The 26474-nt window shown below is 43.9% G+C and overlaps 1 protein-coding gene across 1 annotated transcript in view; it reads right to left on the reverse strand.

The window, feature by feature from the left end:
• castor1 (cytosolic arginine sensor for mTORC1 subunit 1) overlaps positions 1-26474 on the reverse strand; it is a 79344-nt gene that overhangs the window by 19729 nt on the left and 33141 nt on the right. Inside the window, exons 2-6 of the mRNA XM_056281141.1 lie at positions 26272-26342; positions 20212-20405; positions 18960-19095; positions 17160-17283; positions 16375-16491 (exon numbers count right to left, since the gene is read on the reverse strand). Of these exons, the coding sequence (XP_056137116.1) occupies positions 16375-16491; positions 17160-17283; positions 18960-19095; positions 20212-20405; positions 26272-26342 (642 nt within the window). The remainder of the gene's footprint in view (positions 1-16374; positions 16492-17159; positions 17284-18959; positions 19096-20211; positions 20406-26271; positions 26343-26474) is intronic.

The following is a 26474-nucleotide window of genomic DNA, read 5'->3' on the forward strand; positions in this document are numbered from 1 at the left end:
CAGTTACCATGTAGGTGTTGTAAGTGCATCAGTAGAACGTCTCACCTGACATCCTTTCAAAAACGCTTTCCAAAGGCCTGCAGTACTTTGCATGTGCCCTAGGGGGCACCAGGCCCATATACAAGTGCACGCATTTTATGAACTATCATCGTTGCCAGTTGCCACCAGCAATAATTACATCTGATGGTTGGTGGCCGCAGTGACTTTTGGTTTCTATTCAAGCGATGACCAACCTGTCATCACTGTGATGGTCATTGCACCTGTAACCCACATGATTACATGTACCCTGTGACGTATGTAAGTTCCACGAGTAGCCTCTAGGAGGCACACGAGCTACAGAGTTTAAACCATGCAAACAACCGTCGACAATAGAGAAGAGAAATACGGATATTTAGAAATACGGACAACTTTGACTATGGATACCTGAATTATTGATATTTGAACTACGGATATTTGAGCTACAGGACATTTGAACTACGACAAAAAAGATCCCTCCCACGAAGCTTCCTTGACAGATGATCTCCCGTTGAAGGAAGAAGGAAGACTCTTTTCTCTTGTGTTTTGTACGCTGCTGGAATCCTGACTGGTTTTTTAGTACCCCGAACAACCCCCCTTGCTACACCCTTTTGGAACCCTTGGATACCCCCTTTGGATTGCCCCCATCATCGCCCTGGATTTGGATTCATCATCATCGCCTCTACATTAACTTGCCCCTGTGATTGTGGTAGGACCTGGACATTGCACCTTGCACAGATTGGAAGACTGAATCATTCCCCCTTTTCTTTTCTTTATTATTTTCTTTGAGTGCACTCATACTTTATTTTGGATTATTTTCTTTAATTTGTTAGTGTAGAATATGGCTGCATGAGTAATATATTAGAAGGGTATAAAATAGAATATAGATAGATATAGACAATAAATAGAATATTAGGAAGAACTTTTAAAAAGTATAATAGAGTAAAATATATATATATATATATATATATATATATAACACATCTAATTTAGTATTGATATTGAAATAACTTTACTTTGAACTGTTGAAATAAATTGGTTTTTTATTGTAAACTATACCCACGAGTGTGTGTGTTGTCTTTGGGGTGAGTACTAGAATCCGGTCTAGAAAAAAACCTACACCAATCTCCACTGAACTTAGACATTAGACTGTAAACTGTCCCTGCGCAAGCATAGGCCCATTCCCCTGTCGTGCAGGTTTCAGAAAGCTGGCTCGCCAACTTTCTGTAACCTGCACGACAGGGGAATGGGCCTATGCTTGCGCAGGGACAGTTTACAGTCTAATGTCTAAGTTCAGTGGAGATTGGTGTAGGTTTTTTTCTAGACCGGATTCTAGTACTCACCCCAAAGACAACACACACACTCGTGGGTATAGTTTACAATAAAAAACCAATTTATTTCAACAGTTCAAAGTAAAGTTATTTCAATATCAATACTAAATTAGATGTGTTATATATATATATATATATATATATATATATATATATATATATATATATTTTACTCTATTATACTTTTTAAAAGTTCTTCCTAATATTCTATTTATTGTCTATATCTATCTATATTCTATTTTATACCCTTCTAATATATTACTCATGCAGCCATATTCTACACTAACAAATTAAAGAAAATAATCCAAAATAAAGTATGAGTGCACTCAAAGAAAATAATAAAGAAAAGAAAAGGGGGAATGATTCAGTCTTCCAATCTGTGCAAGGTGCAATGTCCAGGTCCTACCACAATCACAGGGGCAAGTTAATGTAGAGGCGATGATGATGAATCCAAATCCAGGGCGATGATGGGGGCAATCCAAAGGGGGTATCCAAGGGTTCCAAAAGGGTGTAGCAAGGGGGGTTGTTCGGGGTACTAAAAAACCAGTCAGGATTCCAGCAGCGTACAAAACACAAGAGAAAAGAGTCTTCCTTCTTCCTTCAACGGGAGATCATCTGTCAAGGAAGCTTCGTGGGAGGGATCTTTTTTGTCGTAGTTCAAATGTCCTGTAGCTCAAATATCCGTAGTTCAAATATCAATAATTCAGGTATCCATAGTCAAAGTTGTCCGTATTTCTAAATATCCGTATTTCTCTTCTCTATTGTCGACGGTTGTTTGCATGGTTTAAACTCTGTAGCTCGTGTGCCTCCTAGAGGCTACTCGTGGAACTTACATACGTCACAGGGTACATGTAATCATGTGGGTTACATTCTCCCCCTCTAAACCGCATCAGTCTCTGCATGCGTCTAAACACTGTATGGTCTTGCAGAGGGCACTCTAGAAGAATCAGGGACATTTCTGCCCAAACTTTCGAAAAATGAGGCCATGGCTAGGACTAAAGGTCTTCCTAGTTCACCATAACAGAGTCTCTCAGGGGGATGTCTTTCTCTGATAGATCTTCTGATCGGTTCGCTCTCAGACGGGTTTCCGTCAGACAGGTCAGCCTGGCCTGTCACACCAGTGGGCGGTGCACTCTCGGGTTCAAGTGGGTTGTTTTCAGGTGAACGTCCTTCAATAGGTCCAAATTGAGGTACAACAGTAGTGGATGATGCGGGGTCTCCCTCAGGTAAGTGTCTTCGAACAGGTTGAGAGAATTCATCTGTGACTACTTCTGTCTCACGCCCAATTGGTTTCTTTTCAAGTAACTGATTGTGAACAGACTCAGGGGTATGGGGTACTTCACTAAGGAGTGGACTATCAGATTGGGAGAACTCCGACGGACTTGGATTCAACCCGACTGGGTTCAACAGTTCCGTGGCACGTGCTAGAGGGGTGGCCTGTGTGGTTGTCCTAATGCTTTGGGGAAACCTTGTGGAGATCTGTGGATAGCAATCCTCATCCTCGTCACTGCTGGGCATATCTGAGTCAACAATATTGTCGTGCCTGGTCTGCTGCGAGACTGTTTCCCTGCGTCTCAGCCTCCTTGTTGGTAAGTTTGTGTCAGGTTCTGAGACTTTATCTGTAACAGGTAGAAAGCCGCAGGGCAGAAGAAGGTCTCTGTGAAGGGTACGGTGTGGACCTTCACCCTGTTCTTGCTTGACGACATACACTGGGCCATCTCCCATCCTCTTCACCACAGTATGGACTTCCTTTTCCCATCTGTCCGCAAGTTTATGTTTTCCTCTTAAATTGACATTCTTCACCAGGACTCTATCTCCGGTAACAAGTTCTGCGGCTCTGATCTTTTTATCAAACCTGGCTTTATTCTTCTCTCCCATCTTCTTAGAGCTTTCAGAAGCAAGTGCATAGCTGTCTTGGAGGCGCTGTCGAAGATGTTTAACATACTCTGAATGCGACTTGAATCCAATTTGGTCTGGTGTAAGGCCTAGAACCAGATCAATGGGTAGTCTTGGCTGTCTACCAAACAACAATTCATATGGAGAGTAGCCTGTGGTGTCATTTTTCGTGCAATTGTATGCATGGACTAGCGGTTTGACAAAGTCCCTCCAATGATATTTATCCTTGTCTTCTAGTGTCCCGAGCATGCTGAGAAGGGTCCTGTTAAATCTCTCGACAGGGTTTCCACGTGGATGGTATGGCGTGGTTCTGATCTTTTCGGTTCCAATCAGACAACACAACTCCTTGATGGTGTGGGATTCAAAATCTCTCCCCTGGTCACTGAGAAGGCGACTTGGAAAACCATACTGTACAATGAAGTTTTCCCACAGTGTTTTGGCAACCGTATTCGCCTTTTGGTCTTTCGTGGGGATGGCAACGGCAAACTTGGTGAAGTGATCCGTGATGACGAGGATGTTTCTAGTGTCCTTACTATCAGGCTCAATACAGAGGTAATCCATACACACCAGTTCAAGGGGATAACTGGTCTGTATATTCTCCATATGAGCAGCATGCTGGGAATTGGCTTTCCGCCTCACGCATCTTTCACAAGTCCTACACTTCTGTTCAACAGACTGAAACATCTTTGGCCAGAAAAATCTGGAACGAACAAGATGAAGGACACGCTGAGCGCCAAGATGACCGACTTCATCATGAAGGCCTTGCAATGCTCTTTCTCTGTGGCTACTAGGCAGCACCAGCTGATAGATCTGATTCCCACGATCAAGACATTTCCTGAACAGTACTCCATCTATAAGCTCTAGTCTATTCCATTCTCTAAGGAGCAGCTTGACTTCTGACAGTTCAGAGGACATCTCTTGAAAAGTGGGTTTTCGGTTTCCTTGAATGAAACTGATCACACGTCTGATAGATGGATCCTGTCTTTGAGACTGATACCAGTCATTGTGAGTCATTCCAGGGAGGGTGCCTTGTCCAGAGAACACAAAGTCATCAGGGATGGCAGAAGCATCTAAAGCTAAGGATTCAGCAAGAATGGGGAGTTCTGGCTGCAAATAGTCAGCCAAAGTGGTCACAGAGTGGCGTTGACATAAAGCAGACAGCATGTCACCAGAAACAGTTTTGCTTTCTCCATCCAAAACCCTTTGCTTCAGCTCTTCTATCCTCGCTTTCTCCTGCTTGAACTCCTCATCTTCTTCTGACGGACTCTGGGGTCTTCTGGACAACCCATCGGCATCTTGATTGCTGATCCCAGCCCTATACTTTATAGTGAATCTGTAGGTTGACAGAGCGGCTAACCAGCGATGTCCTGCTGCATCAAGCTTTGCTGTGGTCAACACATAAGTTAGGGGGTTATTGTCTGTTAAAACCTGAAATTCTGTTCCATAGAGGTAATCATGGAATTTCTCACAGATGGCCCATTTCAAGGCGAGGTACTCTTGCTTGTGGGCAGGATAGTTTTGTTCACTTCTGGATAGTCCTCTGCTGGCATAAGCTACAACCCTCAGCTTCCCATCGTGTTCCTGATAGAGCGCAGCACCGAGACCATCGCGGCTGGCATCAGTATGCAGGACGTAAGGAAGATTGGGATTGGCGAAGGCAAGAACAGGGGCCGAAGTCAGTTTATCTATGAGAGTTCTAAAAGCAACGTCACACTCTTCAGTCCACTCATTTCCAAAAGGTAAGGTGGGATTGATGGAAGTCTTGACCCTGTCCTTCTTGTAAATCTTCCCTCTTTTCCTTGGAGCAACATAGCCAGCAGTTAGAGCATTCAATGGCTTTGCTATTTTAGAGTACCCTTCCACAAAACGTCGGTAATATCCAGCAAATCCTAGGAAGCATTTGAGCTCTTTTCTGTTGGTGGGTTGAGGCCATTCTCTCAAAGCAGAGACTTTGCTTGGATCTGTGTGGACTCCATTGGCATCTACAACATGGCCAAGGTATTTAACAGAAGTCTGGAAAAAATGGCATTTTTCAGGGGACAACTTTAGGCCATAGTCTTTGAGCCGGTTCAACACTTTCATCAATCTGGCCTCGTGCTCTTCTAGTGTGTCAGAGAAGACAATCAGGTCATCCAGAAATACTAGTACTTCATTGAGATGCAGGTCTCCAACACATTTCTCCATCAGTCTCTGAAAGGTGCTTGGTGCATTTGTCACACCTTGGGGCATACGATTAAACTCATAGAAGCCTAGAGGGCAGACAAAAGCGGTCTTGTGCTTATCTTCCTCTGCAACTTCTACTTGATAGTAGCCTGACTTCAGATCCATGACAGAAAACCATTTGGCTCCACTAAGAGCAGAGAAGGTGTCTTCGATGTTGGGGAGAGCATAGGCATCTTTGATCGTTCTCATGTTCAGCTTCCTGAAATCTATGCAGAGTCTTATTGCACCATTCTTCTTCTTGACAACTACAATGGGGGAAGCAAATGGAGACTCTGACTCGCGAATAATTCCAGCGTCTAGCAGCTCTCTTAGGTGTTGTTTGACAGCTTCTCTGTCAGAGGGATGAATGGGTCTGGGTCGCTCTCTAAAAGGGGCCTCATCCTGGAGTCGGATGCGATGTTTTACTGCAGTCGTATGACCATGAGACAAGTCATCAACAGCAAACACCTCTGGCATGCTGTTCAGCTGGTGTGTGATCCGTTTTTTCCACTCTTCTGGAATGGGGGAATCTTCCAAATCAAAGTTGGTGGTGTTACTCTGAGACTGAGGGATGTCAGGCACAGTCATATTTTGGGATTCAGACGGCATCACATACTGTGCTACCATCATTTCAGCTATCACCTGCCTTGGATGCAGTGTGACACTACGATCAGTCACATTTCTGAGAATGACAGGAATCTTGTTTAAAGATCGAAGTGGAGTTTCTATCAAGGAATTTTCAACGAACACTCCACCAGGTAAGGAAACGGTTTCAGGGGATTCGACCACGAAAAGGGAACGTGGGAAATGTTTCTTCACTCTGACATCTCCAAAGACAGACACTTTTCTTCCTGGTGGAATGGTGACAGGATGGCGTCCATGCAACTTAACATGATTGGCTGAAATCTCTTCCTGATGACTTAGGGCAACATGCTGGAACAGCAAGATACAGTCACTATTGATATTGGGCCTTTGTAAGAATTCTCTTCCATGCTTTTCTATGCCACCTTCATATAATCTGTCAAGGACATTGGTTCCAATCAATAGGGGAATCTGAGTGTTAAAATGGCAATTTGGCACAATGAGAACTAATGAAGAGACCTGTTCAGCTACGCCAGTGATGCTGCTGGGGAAGGAGATGAGGGCTTGGATATAACCCTGGTAAGGAACATGTTGGCCACCTGCACCTTCTATCTGGAAAAGAGTCTGAATGGGCTGGATGGGGAGGAACGATAAGTGGTTCAAGTAGAATGTCTCTGAAATGGTTGTTACTTGGGAACCGGTGTCAAGGATTGATTCACATTCTATTCCTTCAATGGAGACAGATGCAGTGCAGCGTGGCCCTACAAGTTCACAGGGAAGGGATTGGCTATTTTGGTATCTTTGTCTGTATCTATTTTTTCTTGTCTGGGTTCTATTCATAATATCATTAATGGGTTTGGGACTGTTATGCTGGTACTTAGCTCCTGAACGTCCCGAAACAGAAGCTGCTACTAGTTTAAAGGCATGGAGGTGAGGGTATGCGTATTCCTGTGAGCTTCACGTTTTTGTCTCAGCTTGGTGTTCTTTTGATGGACAAGAGCGGGGTTGGGGGCACTCACACAGTGGGCAGCAATGTGACCATCTCCACCACATTTAAAGCAGAACCATGGCTTGGGAAAACGACGCGTGTAAATTCGAGGTGTGGAGGCATTCATGACCATGCAGCTGGTTTCAATCTGAGTTCTGTTTGGCTGTGGTTCTTCCTTGATGGACAGGGTTGCAATTTGTTTCTTTAACTCAGCTACCTCATCGCGGAGTTTCTGTGTGTCTTCATTTTTGTTTTCGGCTGGGGCTTCGATTCCATAAACAGTGTGGGCATGCACTGAAGCTTTTGAGCTCCCTAGATGTTTCTTCATCCTATCTAGTTTAGCTGAACGACGGCCTTCTTCTGTCCTAAGCTGATGAAGCAATTCAGGAAATGAGGGTGGGCTATTTTTTTTTTGTTCAAGCTGAAGACCTAAAATCAACGAGTGGTCCCAGCATCCTCTGCAGAACTGTCTTATTAAGTGTTTTTCTGAATCTACAAGTGAAGCTCCCCCTCTAGAGATGACTTTAGTGAGGAGGGTCTGAAGTCTGAATAAATAATCAGATGGCTTCTCTCCAGAATTCTGGTTTGCACTCAAGAATGCAGCAAAAAGCTCTTCTCCATCTTCTACGACTCCAAAGGCTGATTCGATGTGGTTTACGTACGCAACAGGGTTAGGTATAAGGCCAAGGGTATCTGGGGTTATCCTGGTGATTGACTTTTCACACTCAAATTCTATTATTACCCTACCATTAGGTTGGTTGGGCTCATCCACAACTCTGATGCAGGATGAGATCTTCCCATGTTGTTCGAAGAAGCTTATTATCGTTTCGGCAGAGCTCATTTCATTGACACCTTCAACTAATAAGCAGTTTTGTCCATGGACTTTATACTGATTGCAAAGATCCATATTGACTGTGTTATTTTCAAAATAAAAATATATATAATCAAGTATTTTATAGAGAGGTGTGGTCAGTGGGGTAGTATATGGCCTGAAACGCTAATTAACCAATCTCCTGGCTGGCTCGCCAACTTTCTGTAACCTGCACGACAGGGGAATGGGCCTATGCTTGCGCAGGGACAGTTTACAGTCTAATGTCTAAGTTCAGTGGAGATTGGTGTAGGTTTTTTTCTAGACCGGATTCTAGTACTCACCCCAAAGACAACACACACACTCGTGGGTATAGTTTACAATAAAAAACCAATTTATTTCAACAGTTCAAAGTAAAGTTATTTCAATATCAATACTAAATTAGATGTGTTATATATATATATATATATATATATATATATATATATTTTACTCTATTATACTTTTTAAAAGTTCTTCCTAATATTCTATTTATTGTCTATATCTATCTATATTCTATTTTATACCCTTCTAATATATTACTCATGCAGCCATATTCTACACTAACAAATTAAAGAAAATAATCCAAAATAAAGTATGAGTGCACTCAAAGAAAATAATAAAGAAAAGAAAAGGGGGAATGATTCAGTCTTCCAATCTGTGCAAGGTGCAATGTCCAGGTCCTACCACAATCACAGGGGCAAGTTAATGTAGAGGCGATGATGATGAATCCAAATCCAGGGCGATGATGGGGGCAATCCAAAGGGGGTATCCAAGGGTTCCAAAAGGGTGTAGCAAGGGGGGTTGTTCGGGGTACTAAAAAACCAGTCAGGATTCCAGCAGCGTACAAAACACAAGAGAAAAGAGTCTTCCTTCTTCCTTCAACGGGAGATCATCTGTCAAGGAAGCTTCGTGGGAGGGATCTTTTTTGTCGTAGTTCAAATGTCCTGTAGCTCAAATATCCGTAGTTCAAATATCAATAATTCAGGTATCCATAGTCAAAGTTGTCCGTATTTCTAAATATCCGTATTTCTCTTCTCTATTGTCGACGGTTGTTTGCATGGTTTAAACTCTGTAGCTCGTGTGCCTCCTAGAGGCTACTCGTGGAACTTACATACGTCACAGGGTACATGTAATCATGTGGGTTACATTCTCCCCCTCTAAACCGCATCAGTCTCTGCATGCGTCTAAACACTGTATGGTCTTGCAGAGGGCACTCTAGAAGAATCAGGGACATTTCTGCCCAAACTTTCGAAAAATGAGGCCATGGCTAGGACTAAAGGTCTTCCTAGTTCACCATAACAGAGTCTCTCAGGGGGATGTCTTTCTCTGATAGATCTTCTGATCGGTTCGCTCTCAGACGGGTTTCCGTCAGACAGGTCAGCCTGGCCTGTCACACCAGTGGGCGGTGCACTCTCGGGTTCAAGTGGGTTGTTTTCAGGTGAACGTCCTTCAATAGGTCCAAATTGAGGTACAACAGTAGTGGATGATGCGGGGTCTCCCTCAGGTAAGTGTCTTCGAACAGGTTGAGAGAATTCATCTGTGACTACTTCTGTCTCACGCCCAATTGGTTTCTTTTCAAGTAACTGATTGTGAACAGACTCAGGGGTATGGGGTACTTCACTAAGGAGTGGACTATCAGATTGGGAGAACTCCGACGGACTTGGATTCAACCCGACTGGGTTCAACAGTTCCGTGGCACGTGCTAGAGGGGTGGCCTGTGTGGTTGTCCTAATGCTTTGGGGAAACCTTGTGGAGATCTGTGGATAGCAATCCTCATCCTCGTCACTGCTGGGCATATCTGAGTCAACAATATTGTCGTGCCTGGTCTGCTGCGAGACTGTTTCCCTGCGTCTCAGCCTCCTTGTTGGTAAGTTTGTGTCAGGTTCTGAGACTTTATCTGTAACAGGTAGAAAGCCGCAGGGCAGAAGAAGGTCTCTGTGAAGGGTACGGTGTGGACCTTCACCCTGTTCTTGCTTGACGACATACACTGGGCCATCTCCCATCCTCTTCACCACAGTATGGACTTCCTTTTCCCATCTGTCCGCAAGTTTATGTTTTCCTCTTAAATTGACATTCTTCACCAGGACTCTATCTCCGGTAACAAGTTCTGCGGCTCTGATCTTTTTATCAAACCTGGCTTTATTCTTCTCTCCCATCTTCTTAGAGCTTTCAGAAGCAAGTGCATAGCTGTCTTGGAGGCGCTGTCGAAGATGTTTAACATACTCTGAATGCGACTTGAATCCAATTTGGTCTGGTGTAAGGCCTAGAACCAGATCAATGGGTAGTCTTGGCTGTCTACCAAACAACAATTCATATGGAGAGTAGCCTGTGGTGTCATTTTTCGTGCAATTGTATGCATGGACTAGCGGTTTGACAAAGTCCCTCCAATGATATTTATCCTTGTCTTCTAGTGTCCCGAGCATGCTGAGAAGGGTCCTGTTAAATCTCTCGACAGGGTTTCCACGTGGATGGTATGGCGTGGTTCTGATCTTTTCGGTTCCAATCAGACAACACAACTCCTTGATGGTGTGGGATTCAAAATCTCTCCCCTGGTCACTGAGAAGGCGACTTGGAAAACCATACTGTACAATGAAGTTTTCCCACAGTGTTTTGGCAACCGTATTCGCCTTTTGGTCTTTCGTGGGGATGGCAACGGCAAACTTGGTGAAGTGATCCGTGATGACGAGGATGTTTCTAGTGTCCTTACTATCAGGCTCAATACAGAGGTAATCCATACACACCAGTTCAAGGGGATAACTGGTCTGTATATTCTCCATATGAGCAGCATGCTGGGAATTGGCTTTCCGCCTCACGCATCTTTCACAAGTCCTACACTTCTGTTCAACAGACTGAAACATCTTTGGCCAGAAAAATCTGGAACGAACAAGATGAAGGACACGCTGAGCGCCAAGATGACCGACTTCATCATGAAGGCCTTGCAATGCTCTTTCTCTGTGGCTACTAGGCAGCACCAGCTGATAGATCTGATTCCCACGATCAAGACATTTCCTGAACAGTACTCCATCTATAAGCTCTAGTCTATTCCATTCTCTAAGGAGCAGCTTGACTTCTGACAGTTCAGAGGACATCTCTTGAAAAGTGGGTTTTCGGTTTCCTTGAATGAAACTGATCACACGTCTGATAGATGGATCCTGTCTTTGAGACTGATACCAGTCATTGTGAGTCATTCCAGGGAGGGTGCCTTGTCCAGAGAACACAAAGTCATCAGGGATGGCAGAAGCATCTAAAGCTAAGGATTCAGCAAGAATGGGGAGTTCTGGCTGCAAATAGTCAGCCAAAGTGGTCACAGAGTGGCGTTGACATAAAGCAGACAGCATGTCACCAGAAACAGTTTTGCTTTCTCCATCCAAAACCCTTTGCTTCAGCTCTTCTATCCTCGCTTTCTCCTGCTTGAACTCCTCATCTTCTTCTGACGGACTCTGGGGTCTTCTGGACAACCCATCGGCATCTTGATTGCTGATCCCAGCCCTATACTTTATAGTGAATCTGTAGGTTGACAGAGCGGCTAACCAGCGATGTCCTGCTGCATCAAGCTTTGCTGTGGTCAACACATAAGTTAGGGGGTTATTGTCTGTTAAAACCTGAAATTCTGTTCCATAGAGGTAATCATGGAATTTCTCACAGATGGCCCATTTCAAGGCGAGGTACTCTTGCTTGTGGGCAGGATAGTTTTGTTCACTTCTGGATAGTCCTCTGCTGGCATAAGCTACAACCCTCAGCTTCCCATCGTGTTCCTGATAGAGCGCAGCACCGAGACCATCGCGGCTGGCATCAGTATGCAGGACGTAAGGAAGATTGGGATTGGCGAAGGCAAGAACAGGGGCCGAAGTCAGTTTATCTATGAGAGTTCTAAAAGCAACGTCACACTCTTCAGTCCACTCATTTCCAAAAGGTAAGGTGGGATTGATGGAAGTCTTGACCCTGTCCTTCTTGTAAATCTTCCCTCTTTTCCTTGGAGCAACATAGCCAGCAGTTAGAGCATTCAATGGCTTTGCTATTTTAGAGTACCCTTCCACAAAACGTCGGTAATATCCAGCAAATCCTAGGAAGCATTTGAGCTCTTTTCTGTTGGTGGGTTGAGGCCATTCTCTCAAAGCAGAGACTTTGCTTGGATCTGTGTGGACTCCATTGGCATCTACAACATGGCCAAGGTATTTAACAGAAGTCTGGAAAAAATGGCATTTTTCAGGGGACAACTTTAGGCCATAGTCTTTGAGCCGGTTCAACACTTTCATCAATCTGGCCTCGTGCTCTTCTAGTGTGTCAGAGAAGACAATCAGGTCATCCAGAAATACTAGTACTTCATTGAGATGCAGGTCTCCAACACATTTCTCCATCAGTCTCTGAAAGGTGCTTGGTGCATTTGTCACACCTTGGGGCATACGATTAAACTCATAGAAGCCTAGAGGGCAGACAAAAGCGGTCTTGTGCTTATCTTCCTCTGCAACTTCTACTTGATAGTAGCCTGACTTCAGATCCATGACAGAAAACCATTTGGCTCCACTAAGAGCAGAGAAGGTGTCTTCGATGTTGGGGAGAGCATAGGCATCTTTGATCGTTCTCATGTTCAGCTTCCTGAAATCTATGCAGAGTCTTATTGCACCATTCTTCTTCTTGACAACTACAATGGGGGAAGCAAATGGAGACTCTGACTCGCGAATAATTCCAGCGTCTAGCAGCTCTCTTAGGTGTTGTTTGACAGCTTCTCTGTCAGAGGGATGAATGGGTCTGGGTCGCTCTCTAAAAGGGGCCTCATCCTGGAGTCGGATGCGATGTTTTACTGCAGTCGTATGACCATGAGACAAGTCATCAACAGCAAACACCTCTGGCATGCTGTTCAGCTGGTGTGTGATCCGTTTTTTCCACTCTTCTGGAATGGGGGAATCTTCCAAATCAAAGTTGGTGGTGTTACTCTGAGACTGAGGGATGTCAGGCACAGTCATATTTTGGGATTCAGACGGCATCACATACTGTGCTACCATCATTTCAGCTATCACCTGCCTTGGATGCAGTGTGACACTACGATCAGTCACATTTCTGAGAATGACAGGAATCTTGTTTAAAGATCGAAGTGGAGTTTCTATCAAGGAATTTTCAACGAACACTCCACCAGGTAAGGAAACGGTTTCAGGGGATTCGACCACGAAAAGGGAACGTGGGAAATGTTTCTTCACTCTGACATCTCCAAAGACAGACACTTTTCTTCCTGGTGGAATGGTGACAGGATGGCGTCCATGCAACTTAACATGATTGGCTGAAATCTCTTCCTGATGACTTAGGGCAACATGCTGGAACAGCAAGATACAGTCACTATTGATATTGGGCCTTTGTAAGAATTCTCTTCCATGCTTTTCTATGCCACCTTCATATAATCTGTCAAGGACATTGGTTCCAATCAATAGGGGAATCTGAGTGTTAAAATGGCAATTTGGCACAATGAGAACTAATGAAGAGACCTGTTCAGCTACGCCAGTGATGCTGCTGGGGAAGGAGATGAGGGCTTGGATATAACCCTGGTAAGGAACATGTTGGCCACCTGCACCTTCTATCTGGAAAAGAGTCTGAATGGGCTGGATGGGGAGGAACGATAAGTGGTTCAAGTAGAATGTCTCTGAAATGGTTGTTACTTGGGAACCGGTGTCAAGGATTGATTCACATTCTATTCCTTCAATGGAGACAGATGCAGTGCAGCGTGGCCCTACAAGTTCACAGGGAAGGGATTGGCTATTTTGGTATCTTTGTCTGTATCTATTTTTTCTTGTCTGGGTTCTATTCATAATATCATTAATGGGTTTGGGACTGTTATGCTGGTACTTAGCTCCTGAACGTCCCGAAACAGAAGCTGCTACTAGTTTAAAGGCATGGAGGTGAGGGTATGCGTATTCCTGTGAGCTTCACGTTTTTGTCTCAGCTTGGTGTTCTTTTGATGGACAAGAGCGGGGTTGGGGGCACTCACACAGTGGGCAGCAATGTGACCATCTCCACCACATTTAAAGCAGAACCATGGCTTGGGAAAACGACGCGTGTAAATTCGAGGTGTGGAGGCATTCATGACCATGCAGCTGGTTTCAATCTGAGTTCTGTTTGGCTGTGGTTCTTCCTTGATGGACAGGGTTGCAATTTGTTTCTTTAACTCAGCTACCTCATCGCGGAGTTTCTGTGTGTCTTCATTTTTGTTTTCGGCTGGGGCTTCGATTCCATAAACAGTGTGGGCATGCACTGAAGCTTTTGAGCTCCCTAGATGTTTCTTCATCCTATCTAGTTTAGCTGAACGACGGCCTTCTTCTGTCCTAAGCTGATGAAGCAATTCAGGAAATGAGGGTGGGCTATTTTTTTTTTGTTCAAGCTGAAGACCTAAAATCAACGAGTGGTCCCAGCATCCTCTGCAGAACTGTCTTATTAAGTGTTTTTCTGAATCTACAAGTGAAGCTCCCCCTCTAGAGATGACTTTAGTGAGGAGGGTCTGAAGTCTGAATAAATAATCAGATGGCTTCTCTCCAGAATTCTGGTTTGCACTCAAGAATGCAGCAAAAAGCTCTTCTCCATCTTCTACGACTCCAAAGGCTGATTCGATGTGGTTTACGTACGCAACAGGGTTAGGTATAAGGCCAAGGGTATCTGGGGTTATCCTGGTGATTGACTTTTCACACTCAAATTCTATTATTACCCTACCATTAGGTTGGTTGGGCTCATCCACAACTCTGATGCAGGATGAGATCTTCCCATGTTGTTCGAAGAAGCTTATTATCGTTTCGGCAGAGCTCATTTCATTGACACCTTCAACTAATAAGCAGTTTTGTCCATGGACTTTATACTGATTGCAAAGATCCATATTGACTGTGTTATTTTCAAAATAAAAATATATATAATCAAGTATTTTATAGAGAGGTGTGGTCAGTGGGGTAGTATATGGCCTGAAACGCTAATTAACCAATCTCCTGGCTGGCTCGCCAACTTTCTGTAACCTGCACGACAGGGGAATGGGCCTATGCTTGCGCAGGGACAGTTTACAGTCTAATGTCTAAGTTCAGTGGAGATTGGTGTAGGTTTTTTTCTAGACCGGATTCTAGTACTCACCCCAAAGACAACACACACACTCGTGGGTATAGTTTACAATAAAAAACCAATTTATTTCAACAGTTCAAAGTAAAGTTATTTCAATATCAATACTAAATTAGATGTGTTATATATATATATATATATATATATATATATATATATATATTTTACTCTATTATACTTTTTAAAAGTTCTTCCTAATATTCTATTTATTGTCTATATCTATCTATATTCTATTTTATACCCTTCTAATATATTACTCATGCAGCCATATTCTACACTAACAAATTAAAGAAAATAATCCAAAATAAAGTATGAGTGCACTCAAAGAAAATAATAAAGAAAAGAAAAGGGGGAATGATTCAGTCTTCCAATCTGTGCAAGGTGCAATGTCCAGGTCCTACCACAATCACAGGGGCAAGTTAATGTAGAGGCGATGATGATGAATCCAAATCCAGGGCGATGATGGGGGCAATCCAAAGGGGGTATCCAAGGGTTCCAAAAGGGTGTAGCAAGGGGGGTTGTTCGGGGTACTAAAAAACCAGTCAGGATTCCAGCAGCGTACAAAACACAAGAGAAAAGAGTCTTCCTTCTTCCTTCAACGGGAGATCATCTGTCAAGGAAGCTTCGTGGGAGGGATCTTTTTTGTCGTAGTTCAAATGTCCTGTAGCTCAAATATCCGTAGTTCAAATATCAATAATTCAGGTATCCATAGTCAAAGTTGTCCGTATTTCTAAATATCCGTATTTCTCTTCTCTATTGTCGACGGTTGTTTGCATGGTTTAAACTCTGTAGCTCGTGTGCCTCCTAGAGGCTACTCGTGGAACTTACATACGTCACAGGGTACATGTAATCATGTGGGTTACACACCCATCACAGAGACTTAAATTTTATTCAACTTTGACCCCATCGTGGGCTCAGATGTCATGAAGAAGGTTCTTATTCTAATCATCACATCATCCGTTTGAACTTACAGCACATGCAGTGCCTGGTTTTCTGCCTCCCCATCTTAAGAGCAAATATCTCAACTTTGGCTACACGGTCTATTATCGCTACTAGAAAGAGCATCCAAAAACAAAGTCAAGCGGTGATGCAATGTTGGTAACATTGATCTGGCAGTCATAAATCACCAGATCAGTGCCAAAACCCAAAAATCAACATTGCAACAGGACGCTAGTCATCTCGGCAACCATTTCTAAAATTCAAATTTACAATCACAGTTTGTGTTCATAAACAAACTTGTGGACATGTGTGATTTACTCAAAGAATTATGTCAAGCTGCCCTTTTTGTTAACAATGAAACCATATCATTATCCTTCAAGTGTCAGCCATGGAAAGTGAGAGGAGACCAAGTGGAAAGCAGTCATTATAAGTAGGATGTGGGACACGGTCATGGTCAGACTTGAGAGTTGGGTTTCATGGCGTCTTACTGTCTCTGAGCCTCAGTGTCCATCACCAAGGAGATGTAGCCGTCGATGAGGGAGAAGGAGAAGAACTTGATGCAGTCCAGGCCCTGGCTCGGGGTCGACTGTGCCTCCCCCTGCGGGCTACCACAAAACAGACACGATAAGATGAGGAGAAAGAGAATTCTACTCACCTACAGTTTTCAAGATCATTTTAGACAGAAGGAAAGCTGAAATGGAAGATGAGTTGGGGCATCTGATCTTAGGCTGATCGGACCTCAGCTATCTCTCGGTCGGTACACTAATGCAGTTTCTTTTGACACCTTGACAAAAGCTCGGGATGTCCACAGACTAGTGTGCCATTACAGATGCACAGGTCATATAATAAAACACCAACGGTGCTTGAGAAGTAGGACAAAATGTGAAAAATGTGCTGGAGCACAGGGTACACAGAGTACCCACCCAACCACACAGGGAGGTCAGAGGTCAGGTCAGAGGTCAGGGTTGTAAAGGTCAGAGGTCAGGGTTGGTTTTAGAATAGCACTCGAAGAGCTGTATGAGAAGCAATGTTTTGCTCGAGGACACTTCAGAGTGTTTGCCAACATGGGAATTAAACCCCCGGCCCCCCTGATGAATAACAATTTCTCTACCTATTCAATCATCACATATGAGCTTCAGCAATGACTGCCATTTTCAAACACTCAACAAGATTAAAAAATAAATTAACCGTGCCTTAGTATGTCGCTGTCAAAATGTGCTGCCGCCTTGTGGTTCAAACAGGGATCTCAATAGTAGGGTAACCAGAAACTCACCTGTTGGAATAGAAGAGTACATCTATAAGGGTGGTTGCGATGGACGGCAGCGTGTCTGGGTCGAGGGACATGACACAGAACTGGTTCTGGGGGATCAGAACCGGATGAACTGTAGGCTGCATGGCTGGGGACAGTAGAGATGACATTATTTGTGTTTTTTTTCTTCCCTCAGTGGAAAACTGGACTAAAAGCTAACCTACACCAGAGCTGAGGGGAATTTGTCATCTTTTCTATTGAACGCAAACTTTCCTTATCACAGTTTTTCATATTGAATTTTATACCGCCAAACACATTACTAGAATCTTCCTTTCGCTGTGGAAAATGTCCTCAAAAGCTGTGATCCATTACTTTTCTCGCTATTTTATCCATTTGAAACATGATGACGATGTGGCAAGTCTGCTCGGCAGAATTAATATTACAATACAACAACGCTCTAATATAGTTTGATGTAAGAGACGGAGAGAAAATAGACATGTTGCGACTGATTTACTGACTACAACCAAGGTGTAGCAGCCATTGTCGTTGGTGTGCCGTCAGCTCGCCAGGTAAGTAGTCCGCACCCTTGTTAAAATGGCATGTTTGGACCAAAGCTAACATGGGGAGTCTAATGCATTACAAATTTCAAGAAGCATGTCTTAAAAAAGACATGCCTATTAGGGTTAATTCTCCTGTCTGTGCCCCTGAGCAAGGCAACGGAAAGAAGAACGGTAGTCGGTCCCCGGGTGCTGCAGCTGCCCACTGCTCAATAAATGGAGTTACGACGGTCCGTCCAACAGAAGCGCTGCCACGCCGGCGTCACGTTTCAACCTTTTCCCCCGCTGGAGTTGTTCCCGACACGTAGCTACATGTTCGCCGCTGCACCAGTGTTTGTGTGACCCTATCAAAACATTTCAACAGCGGTACACGTAAGGTAAGGACGCCGGCTTATATTATGTAACCCGATACCGTGACCCAGATGAAAGATTTATCAGCAAAGAAACATGTATTTTCAGCTTTAAAAAAACAAAAAGAAAACAAAAAACAACATATTACAAAAAACAAAAAAAAAAGCTTTTCTATATAACTGTGTGACGGCATCACTTTGTGGTACACGAAAATATGAAAACGTTAATGGGAGAAAACACCGCTGAGTGTGACATCAAATGCCACAAACCGAAGCTGCTTAACACAAATCAAGAAGAACGCTCCTATTCATTTCAATATAAAACCCCCACACTGCCAGCGGTCTAGTCTCTAGTTGACGTAACTGGATGAACTGGGAACTGTCAGGACACTGTTCAATTCCCAGAAGCCAACGCTCATACGCACTCATATTCTGTGGGGAAAAGGTGTTTGCTGGTTTTGCAGAGCCATGCTAAATACAGAGCCCTTCACATTTGGCTGGCGGCGGCTGGCACGTCTGCTGTTTGCTAGAGACGGCAATGAATTCAAGTCCTCCGACTTGCCAATCTGTCCCTACAACAGCATGTGTGGGCCCTAAGTGATGACACATCACACAGTACATCCTGCAAAGGACACAATGAGTCAGTCCATGCGCCTGTGTCTGCCCTCCTTTACCTTCCCGAGCTGTTTGCGATCATGCACAAATGTCCAGCTGACACATAAAATATTCAGTTAAGTCAGCGAACCCTGGCCCACGCTCACTTGAAACGCATCAGGTTTTCTTGCACAACTGGTTGTTCTTGTCGAAAACAAGACGTTTTTAACACATACTTTCCCGTGTGTCTCTTCACTATGACGCAATCTGTCAATGCCAGAGTAGCAAATGAGTTCAACTCAAAATGGAAAATGTTCCGGTACCTTCTTTGCCGTTCTTCTGAAGGCCGTTGTGCACATCCTGACTCTGTAGGGGGACAGACTCCCCTTCGACCTCTCGGTAGATGTTAAACTCCTCCTCCAGGGTTGTGATGACTATCGACAGGTCTTTCTCTCTCACCTATGGGATAAAATAGTATGATATAAATATGGCCAGGAAGATGTTTCTGATGCAAAAGATCTAGGAATCTCTGAAGCAAATGTTTGAGGACTGAGTTATTGTCGTGCAAGGTCAACATGTATTATTATTAATATTTTTATTTTTTCCCCCTTTTTCTCCTGTTTGTACTTGGCCAATTACCCCAGTCTTCCGAGCCGTCCCGGTCACTGCTTCACCCCCTCTGCTGATTCGGGGAGGGCTGCAGACTACCACATGTCTCCTCAGATACATGTGGAGTCACCAGCCGCCTTTCACCTGACAGTGAGGAATTTCACCAGGGGGACATAGCACGTGGGAGGATCACGCTATTCCCCCCTATTCCACCTCCCCCCTGAACAGGCACCCTGACTGACCAGAGGAGGTGCTAGTGTAGTGACCAGGACACATACCCACATCCGGCTGGCTTCCCACCTGCAGACACGGCCAATTGTGTCTGTAGGAACGCTCAACCAAGCCGGAGACAACACGGGGATTCGAACCGACAATCTCCGTGTTGGTAGTCAACGGAATAGACCACTACGCCACCCGGACGCCCAGGTCAATGTGTATTATTGATCTTTCTCTAACAAATACTAATATGGTTTATAACTATGTTTCAAGCCACAGCATCACTGGCTCGAGTTTTAGGGGACATCCATTTTCATAAGTCATCCTGCAAGTCAGCTATTAACACACATGCTGACAGAACTCCTTATGAAGGTTTTGACCATTTATGTCCACTTAACACTTTCTCTTGTCATCCATCAACCAGCTTTTAGCACCCTTGGCTCCACAGGGTATTAATGCCTTACTTGTTAAAGTGGTGAGTAGACAAAATACAACTTGTGTTTGCGAGCACAGTCTGTCAAAAGCCTCATTGTGAAACACAGTTCAAGCAGGACTTGGAAATGTAGCGTGCAACATTGCGCTTCACATTTGTGGGTGAGAAAACAGAAAACAAAGGGACTATTTTGTGATAATGTAACCTCAATTTGAACTTGTGGGTACTGAATACAACAACAATGCCTATATTCTGATTCTGATTCTGATTATATTATCAGACTGGACTGGTTCATTTGAGAAAAAGGCGGGACTTACCAGGATAAAGTCCGTCTGATAGGTGGAGAGCATGAAGACGGACACGTGCTGCTGGGCCAACGGAGCGATGACAGACTTGGCGATCTTGGTCACGCCTACCGCCTGGGAGCTGCTAGAGGCGTTGCCGTTGGAGACCACGTTGAGTGGCAGCCAGACTGAGCTCTCCACTTGGAGGTGCTCTGAGGACTGGAGCTCTAGGCGGGGTTTGGGGGGCAGTGGATCAGAGATCACACATAGTCAATGATGACTATAACGAATCATAAGTGCTTTGAGTGGCTGTTGCAGCTAGAAAAGCGCTATGTAAAATGCAACTTGATTGATTGATATTATACTTTAGTACTAGAGCAGAAAAGTATTTTGGGTTCCAATACAGAACCGAACAGCAAATAATGTATGTGCATCCGTTACTGATACTGTGCCTTAATTTTTGTCTATTTATGTTATCCTTTCATGCAATGCATCATCTTCCTATGATCTGTATTCGAGCTATTGTCATCTTCATCATCCTCCTGTGCTCCGCCAGCCTCCAACTGCCATTGAGAGATGATTAAAAAGGTGCAATGTTCCCTTTTTCCTGAAGCATTTCCTGAAGCAACATGACTAATTTAACACAATAAAAAGTTCCTCGCGTCTGCGTGGGTTTCCTCCGGGTGCTCCGGTTTCCTCCCACAGTCCAAAGACATGTACACATGTGTGTGTTTGTGTGTGTGGGCGGGGGGGCTGTGTGATGGTCTGGCGGCCTGTCCAGTGTCTCCCACCTGCTGCTACAGTGACTGCGGGGTTAGGCTCCAGCATCCCCGCAACCCTGAGAGCAGGATAAGTGGTTCGGATAATGGATGGAAAAAGTTTCATTTCAGTCGATACCAATCATTATCGATAATTTTAAATTACCTATAACCCTTTAAAGACCAGGAGAAAAAAAGGTCACGTTTAACCACTATTTTGAATTTAACCACCACGGTGTTAACGGTCAGACTTAAAAAAAAATCAATTTCCTCACCGCCTGCACTCCTTTTCTCACTCCACGCCATTTCTGTTGTTGTGTCACACGTCGATGGTGCAACCGAGCAGCACACCTGTTAAATGATTGGCTGTTTGCATGTCATTCGTATCACGCTCCATTATCAAGGGATATGATAGGCTGTTTATGAGCCAAGGAGGGAGCATGCGTATTCGTTATGTGCTTTCATGGCGGTTTGCATCTAATGCAGTTAAGTTATCGAACTATTTTCTCATTGCTATTGATGAAGTGTCTATCGCCGGTACATATCGCTATTGTTTGATTGCCCAGGCCTAAGTAGACTTCAACAGAAGACCGTGGTTGCACCTGAGGACCCCTGCAAACTATTGTCCATTCCATCCATTATCCGAACCGCTTATCCTGCTCCCAGGGTCGTGGGGATGCTGGAGCCTATCCCAGCAGTCATTGGGTGGCAGGTGAGGAGACACCCTGGACAGGCTGCCAGGCTATCACACAGGGCCGACATACACACACACACACACACACACACACACACACATTCATACCCAAGGGCAATTATTATTTATTTATTTCTGTATTATTAGTATATTATATATTTTTATTTTATTCTTATTTTTTTCTTTAATTTATTATATATATATACATATATTCATTTATTTATATTTATATATAATACATTTAATTAATATTAATACATTATTATTTTATTAATATAAAAATATTATATATAATATATGTTATATATATATAATAAATTATTAGTTAAAATATAGTTTCTAGGCAAACTACTATAAGTTATTTTATCGAGTTATCTCTAAGTGTAACGCTCAGAGTGATTTTAAGTTCGGTCATGCAGTTTATATGTTCAGGGGCTCTTATTGTGAAGGGTATAAGCAGAAGAGGTGTATCTGTATGCGGGGGGGGATGAACAACGTAGAAGGTGTAATGTGAGCAATAAAAACACGCCGCCCTGGTTCAGTCTTCGGCAAGTCTGTGTTGTTATTTTCTCACTTTAATAAGTACAGGCGCACCGTAACGCTTGGTTACACGATGGCGCAAATGCGGCGATCTACTGATGTTTGGAAATGGCGGCTGTCTGTGAACGTGCCCGCTTCATCTCTATTTAAACGTTCTCATCGTGCTGCTTGTGCAGGGGTCAAGCCATTTTCTGTTTTCTGTTTTGGGTTTGTTGTGCAAGTCATGTTGTTTAACAGCAGAGGTCAGCATTCAGGTGGCAATTACACATTAAACATTTAAAGTTTGCTCTGACCAAATCAAAATACACGAGTTCTTAAAAAGGAAGAGGCGACCGGCCTGGTCGGGCGTCCCTACAGATACAATTCGCTGTGTCTGTGGGTGGGAAGCCGGATGTGGATATGTGTCTTGGTCACTGCACTAGTGCCTCCTCTGGTCGCTCGGGGCAGCTGTTGGGGGGGGGGGGGGGGGGACTGGGGGGAATAGTGTGATCCTCTCACGTGCTATGTCCCCCTGGCGAAACTCGTCACTGTCAGGTGAAAAGAAGCGGCTGGTGACTCCACGTGGATCGGAGGAGGCATGTGGTAGTCTGCAGCCCTCCCCGGATCAGCAGAGGGGGCGGAGCAGCGACCAGGACGGCTCGGAAGAGTGGGGTAATTGGCCGGATACAATTCGGGGAAAAAAAAAACGTGAGAAAAGAAAAGCTAGAACCTTCCACTTGTGCAGTTATACAGTTGTACAATTACTGGTAAAAGGAAACATTCACAAAGATGGGAATTAATTTGCAGATGCAAATCTCGGAAAGTTCGGTTTGAAATATTAATTAACATAGGTTACAATGAGCAAATGTTTTAGAATGACAATATATATAAGTTTAGTTTGAGTTTATGTCTCCAACATGTAGCCAATATACTACGACTACATACTATTTCTCTTAATTACTCTTGAAAATTCGCTCCTTAGTGCTTGTTGACCGAACTACCTCTCACCTTCCCCAGCCCACTTCCTGTCCTCTAATGCAAGTTGTAGAGAGGCTGTATATGACCCAGTTGATTACACTGTGCAGCTAGGTGAGTCTCAAACCCGGAGAGGTGTAGACCACAGCATGCACGGCCATATAAAATCAACTGATACTCATGCATACATTCAGGCAGGAGCAGGTCCACACACATGCACATACACAAACAGATAAACACACACACACACACACACACACACACACACACACACACACACACACGGGTCCTGGTTGGAGTTATGCAAGGGAGGTCAAACTTTCAAACAGGGTCATCCCTCAGGCTTGGCCATATCGCCTCACACAGGATGGGCAGACATGACAGAACAGACCACACCAACTGGGTCTGTCTCTCAGCCAAAATGGACAGACAGGATAACCTCACTCCCCAACCCGGAAGTAAGCAAGGAGAGGACAGACGGAAAAGGAATTCTGGACTCGTGAACTGGGGAGGGGGGTGGTGGTGGTGGTGGTGGCTGCAAAGCAACCTTCCCCAAGGTCAGGAAAACAGCAGGTCAAGTGACACCACACATTCCCCATTTCTGGCGCATATCCTCCTCACATCTAAAACACTTTCCTGCCCAGCAGGGAACTTGAGTGGGAAGTCAAAAGGGGGGAGGGGGGGTAATTATTTTCACCCCTGCATCTTAAAGACCCATTTCCAATTAAAGCCCTGTGCAGAGTTTAAGAGCAGCTACAGAACTTTTTAGCAGGGAAAGAAATAATACAAATACAGAGATTTTTTAAGCTAACATTCATCTACACCTTCAAACAGCACCTGCTCCCCGCTGTGAAACGTCTCCTCCCCCCCCTTCTCCTTCCCCCTCCTCCTTTTCTTTTCATATTCTCTGTCTTCAAAGGGCCGCTGTTATGGTTGGCATAATTTGTCAGAGGCAGCCTCTTGGTGGCTTCTCTGCTCTACTGTTCACCTCTTAAAATAGACACAAAGACAGAAGGAAGGAGAGGGAGAGAGAGAGAGAGAGAGAGAGAGAGAGAGAGAGAGAGAGAGAGAGAGAGAGAGAGAGAGAGAGAGAGGGAGGGAGGGGGGGCAAAACAACCTGGAGGCAATGTATGACTTTTAATAGCTACATCTAAGTATAAAAAGGCCCAGATATAAATGGGGTGACAGGGTGTGTGTGTGTGTGTGTGTGTGTGTGTGTGTGTGTGTGTGTGTGCATTCCCATTCAAAATAGATACTTAAGAAGTTGTCTTGCTTAATGTGACCTTTAAAGCTCTGACAAGTCTTCCCCTTCTGATCCTCCATCCGGTCCCCCAATGTCAGGTATCTGAAGAGTGGCCTGCCAGGGATTTTTGTTTCTAGGAAATTACTCTATGGTAATTTGTCACCAGCACCAGTATCCTGGACGCGTGTGTCGGTGTATGCTGGATCACCAAACACCTCACAAAAACCAGCTCACTACCACCTGAGCTCCAAATTAAAGCTGAATTTTGGGTTTTGGTTTTTTTTTCTTCGCCAAGCAAGTTTGCATTTAGAAATGATGGACGTGGGTAAGAGGGCTTGCATGCGGCGTTAAAACGGTTTCGATCCGAGTCCCTTTTACGTTTACAAGGCTCTGAAACACAAAGCCATTTAGTCCACAAGTGCATCACAACACAGGGGGTTAAAAAAAAGGAAGAAAAAAAAAACACGTGGCTAAAAGCAACGATAGGTAAGTTACTGGTCTCATTCCCCGTTGACTTCCATGTTGTGTAAGTGAGGCGCCAAGTCTCGGGATGCGCATTTGATTTCCCTGTACTCACATAAAATTAGAAAACGACCATTCGCTACCTCAGCTGATGCCCATATATATATATATATATATATATATATATATATATATATATATATATATATATATATATGTGAGCAAATTAGCTACACCCACCACAGGTGAGTCTGACTATTTTATTCAACACTAACGGCTTTTTGTGTTTGGAGTCAGTGGCGTGCTCAGTCCTCTCTGTAGTTAAGTAATTAAAAAAAAAAAATTTTTTGGGTGCTCTTTGGTCCAAGGTTAGTAGTTTCAGATGAGTAAAAGAGAACAAATCTCTCTGACCAAGGCACTCCGTGTAGTTAAAATGTCTTTATTGGAACTTGGACATATCCAAAAAGGACCTAAAAATGCCCACGCGTAGCGGCTCGGGCCTTCTTCAGGGCATAGTGATGCCCATATATATATATATGTGAGCAAATTAGCTACACCCACCACAGGTGAGTCTGACTATTTTATTCAACACTAACGGCTTTTTGTTTAATGCATGCCCAACATAACTGTATTAACTATAAGCTGGGTAATCTGCTCCACTGCAGTGGCTCACTGTGACGCCGCATGGTGCAGGGAAACGGCGTGACGGGAGATTGCTTTTCATTGTCGTGTTTTGTCTTTATGCCTGACTCGCGTATGATTAACCATAGACGTGACGGGTTTATGACTGTTTAGTCTGATAAGGCATACCATGCAATGAATGGTTGCTCTAATAGTTGTTTGTTTACAATATTGTCAAACCTCACTCCGCTCAGCAGTCCCCGCCGTGTGAGAGAGGCATGATGTGCCAGAATTGCAGCTATTAACAGTCCTATTTAAATTAATTTGACCCATTTAACAATTTTATATAAAAAAAGTGGTAAAAATAGTGTTAAAATCTTGAATTTATTCATATTTATTTATTTCTCAATAATCTAATTAAAATCAGTACCAATTTTACAGAGTACTAATGAGTACTAATGGAAACAATAAAATCGCTGTGGTGACCCCCGAGAAGCAGGGAAGAAGCTGAAAGAAGACGAATCTAATTAAAATCTGCCTCTAATATTTTAGTGCAAGGACACCGAATATTTTCAGATACTGTGGTTCTGAATGAGTACTGAGCACTCACGCCCGTCCCTTGTCAAGGCAAACTGTTTTTCCTTGATTTCTGTACAGGCTGTTACCTAACCATGCTGCAAGGTTAGGTCCGCAAGAGGAGAAGGAAACAAGGGAGGAGGGAGGGAAGGAGCATTCGAACACAGCCAATGTTTTCATTAAGGCCATATGGGGGCGGAAGGGCCCCAAACTGATTAATGGCGTAAGGTGTGTATGTTTGTTACCTTTGAATCCTTCTTCATCAAGGACGACGGTGTAATTCTCAGGTGTTTCAGTTAGACTGAGAAATTTGCATCTGCAATGAGAGGAAGGAAGGAAAGAAGGAAGGACATACAAAGATAGAAAGATACAGAGGAGGGAAAGAGTGCAAGAAAACAGTGTTATACTTTTTGAACCAAAAAAAATGATAATTTCATAATTTCCTATG

This window comes from Lampris incognitus, chromosome 1, assembly GCF_029633865.1.
Source record: "Lampris incognitus isolate fLamInc1 chromosome 1, fLamInc1.hap2, whole genome shotgun sequence".
In the NCBI taxonomy this organism is placed as follows: domain Eukaryota; kingdom Metazoa; phylum Chordata; class Actinopteri; order Lampriformes; family Lampridae; genus Lampris; species Lampris incognitus.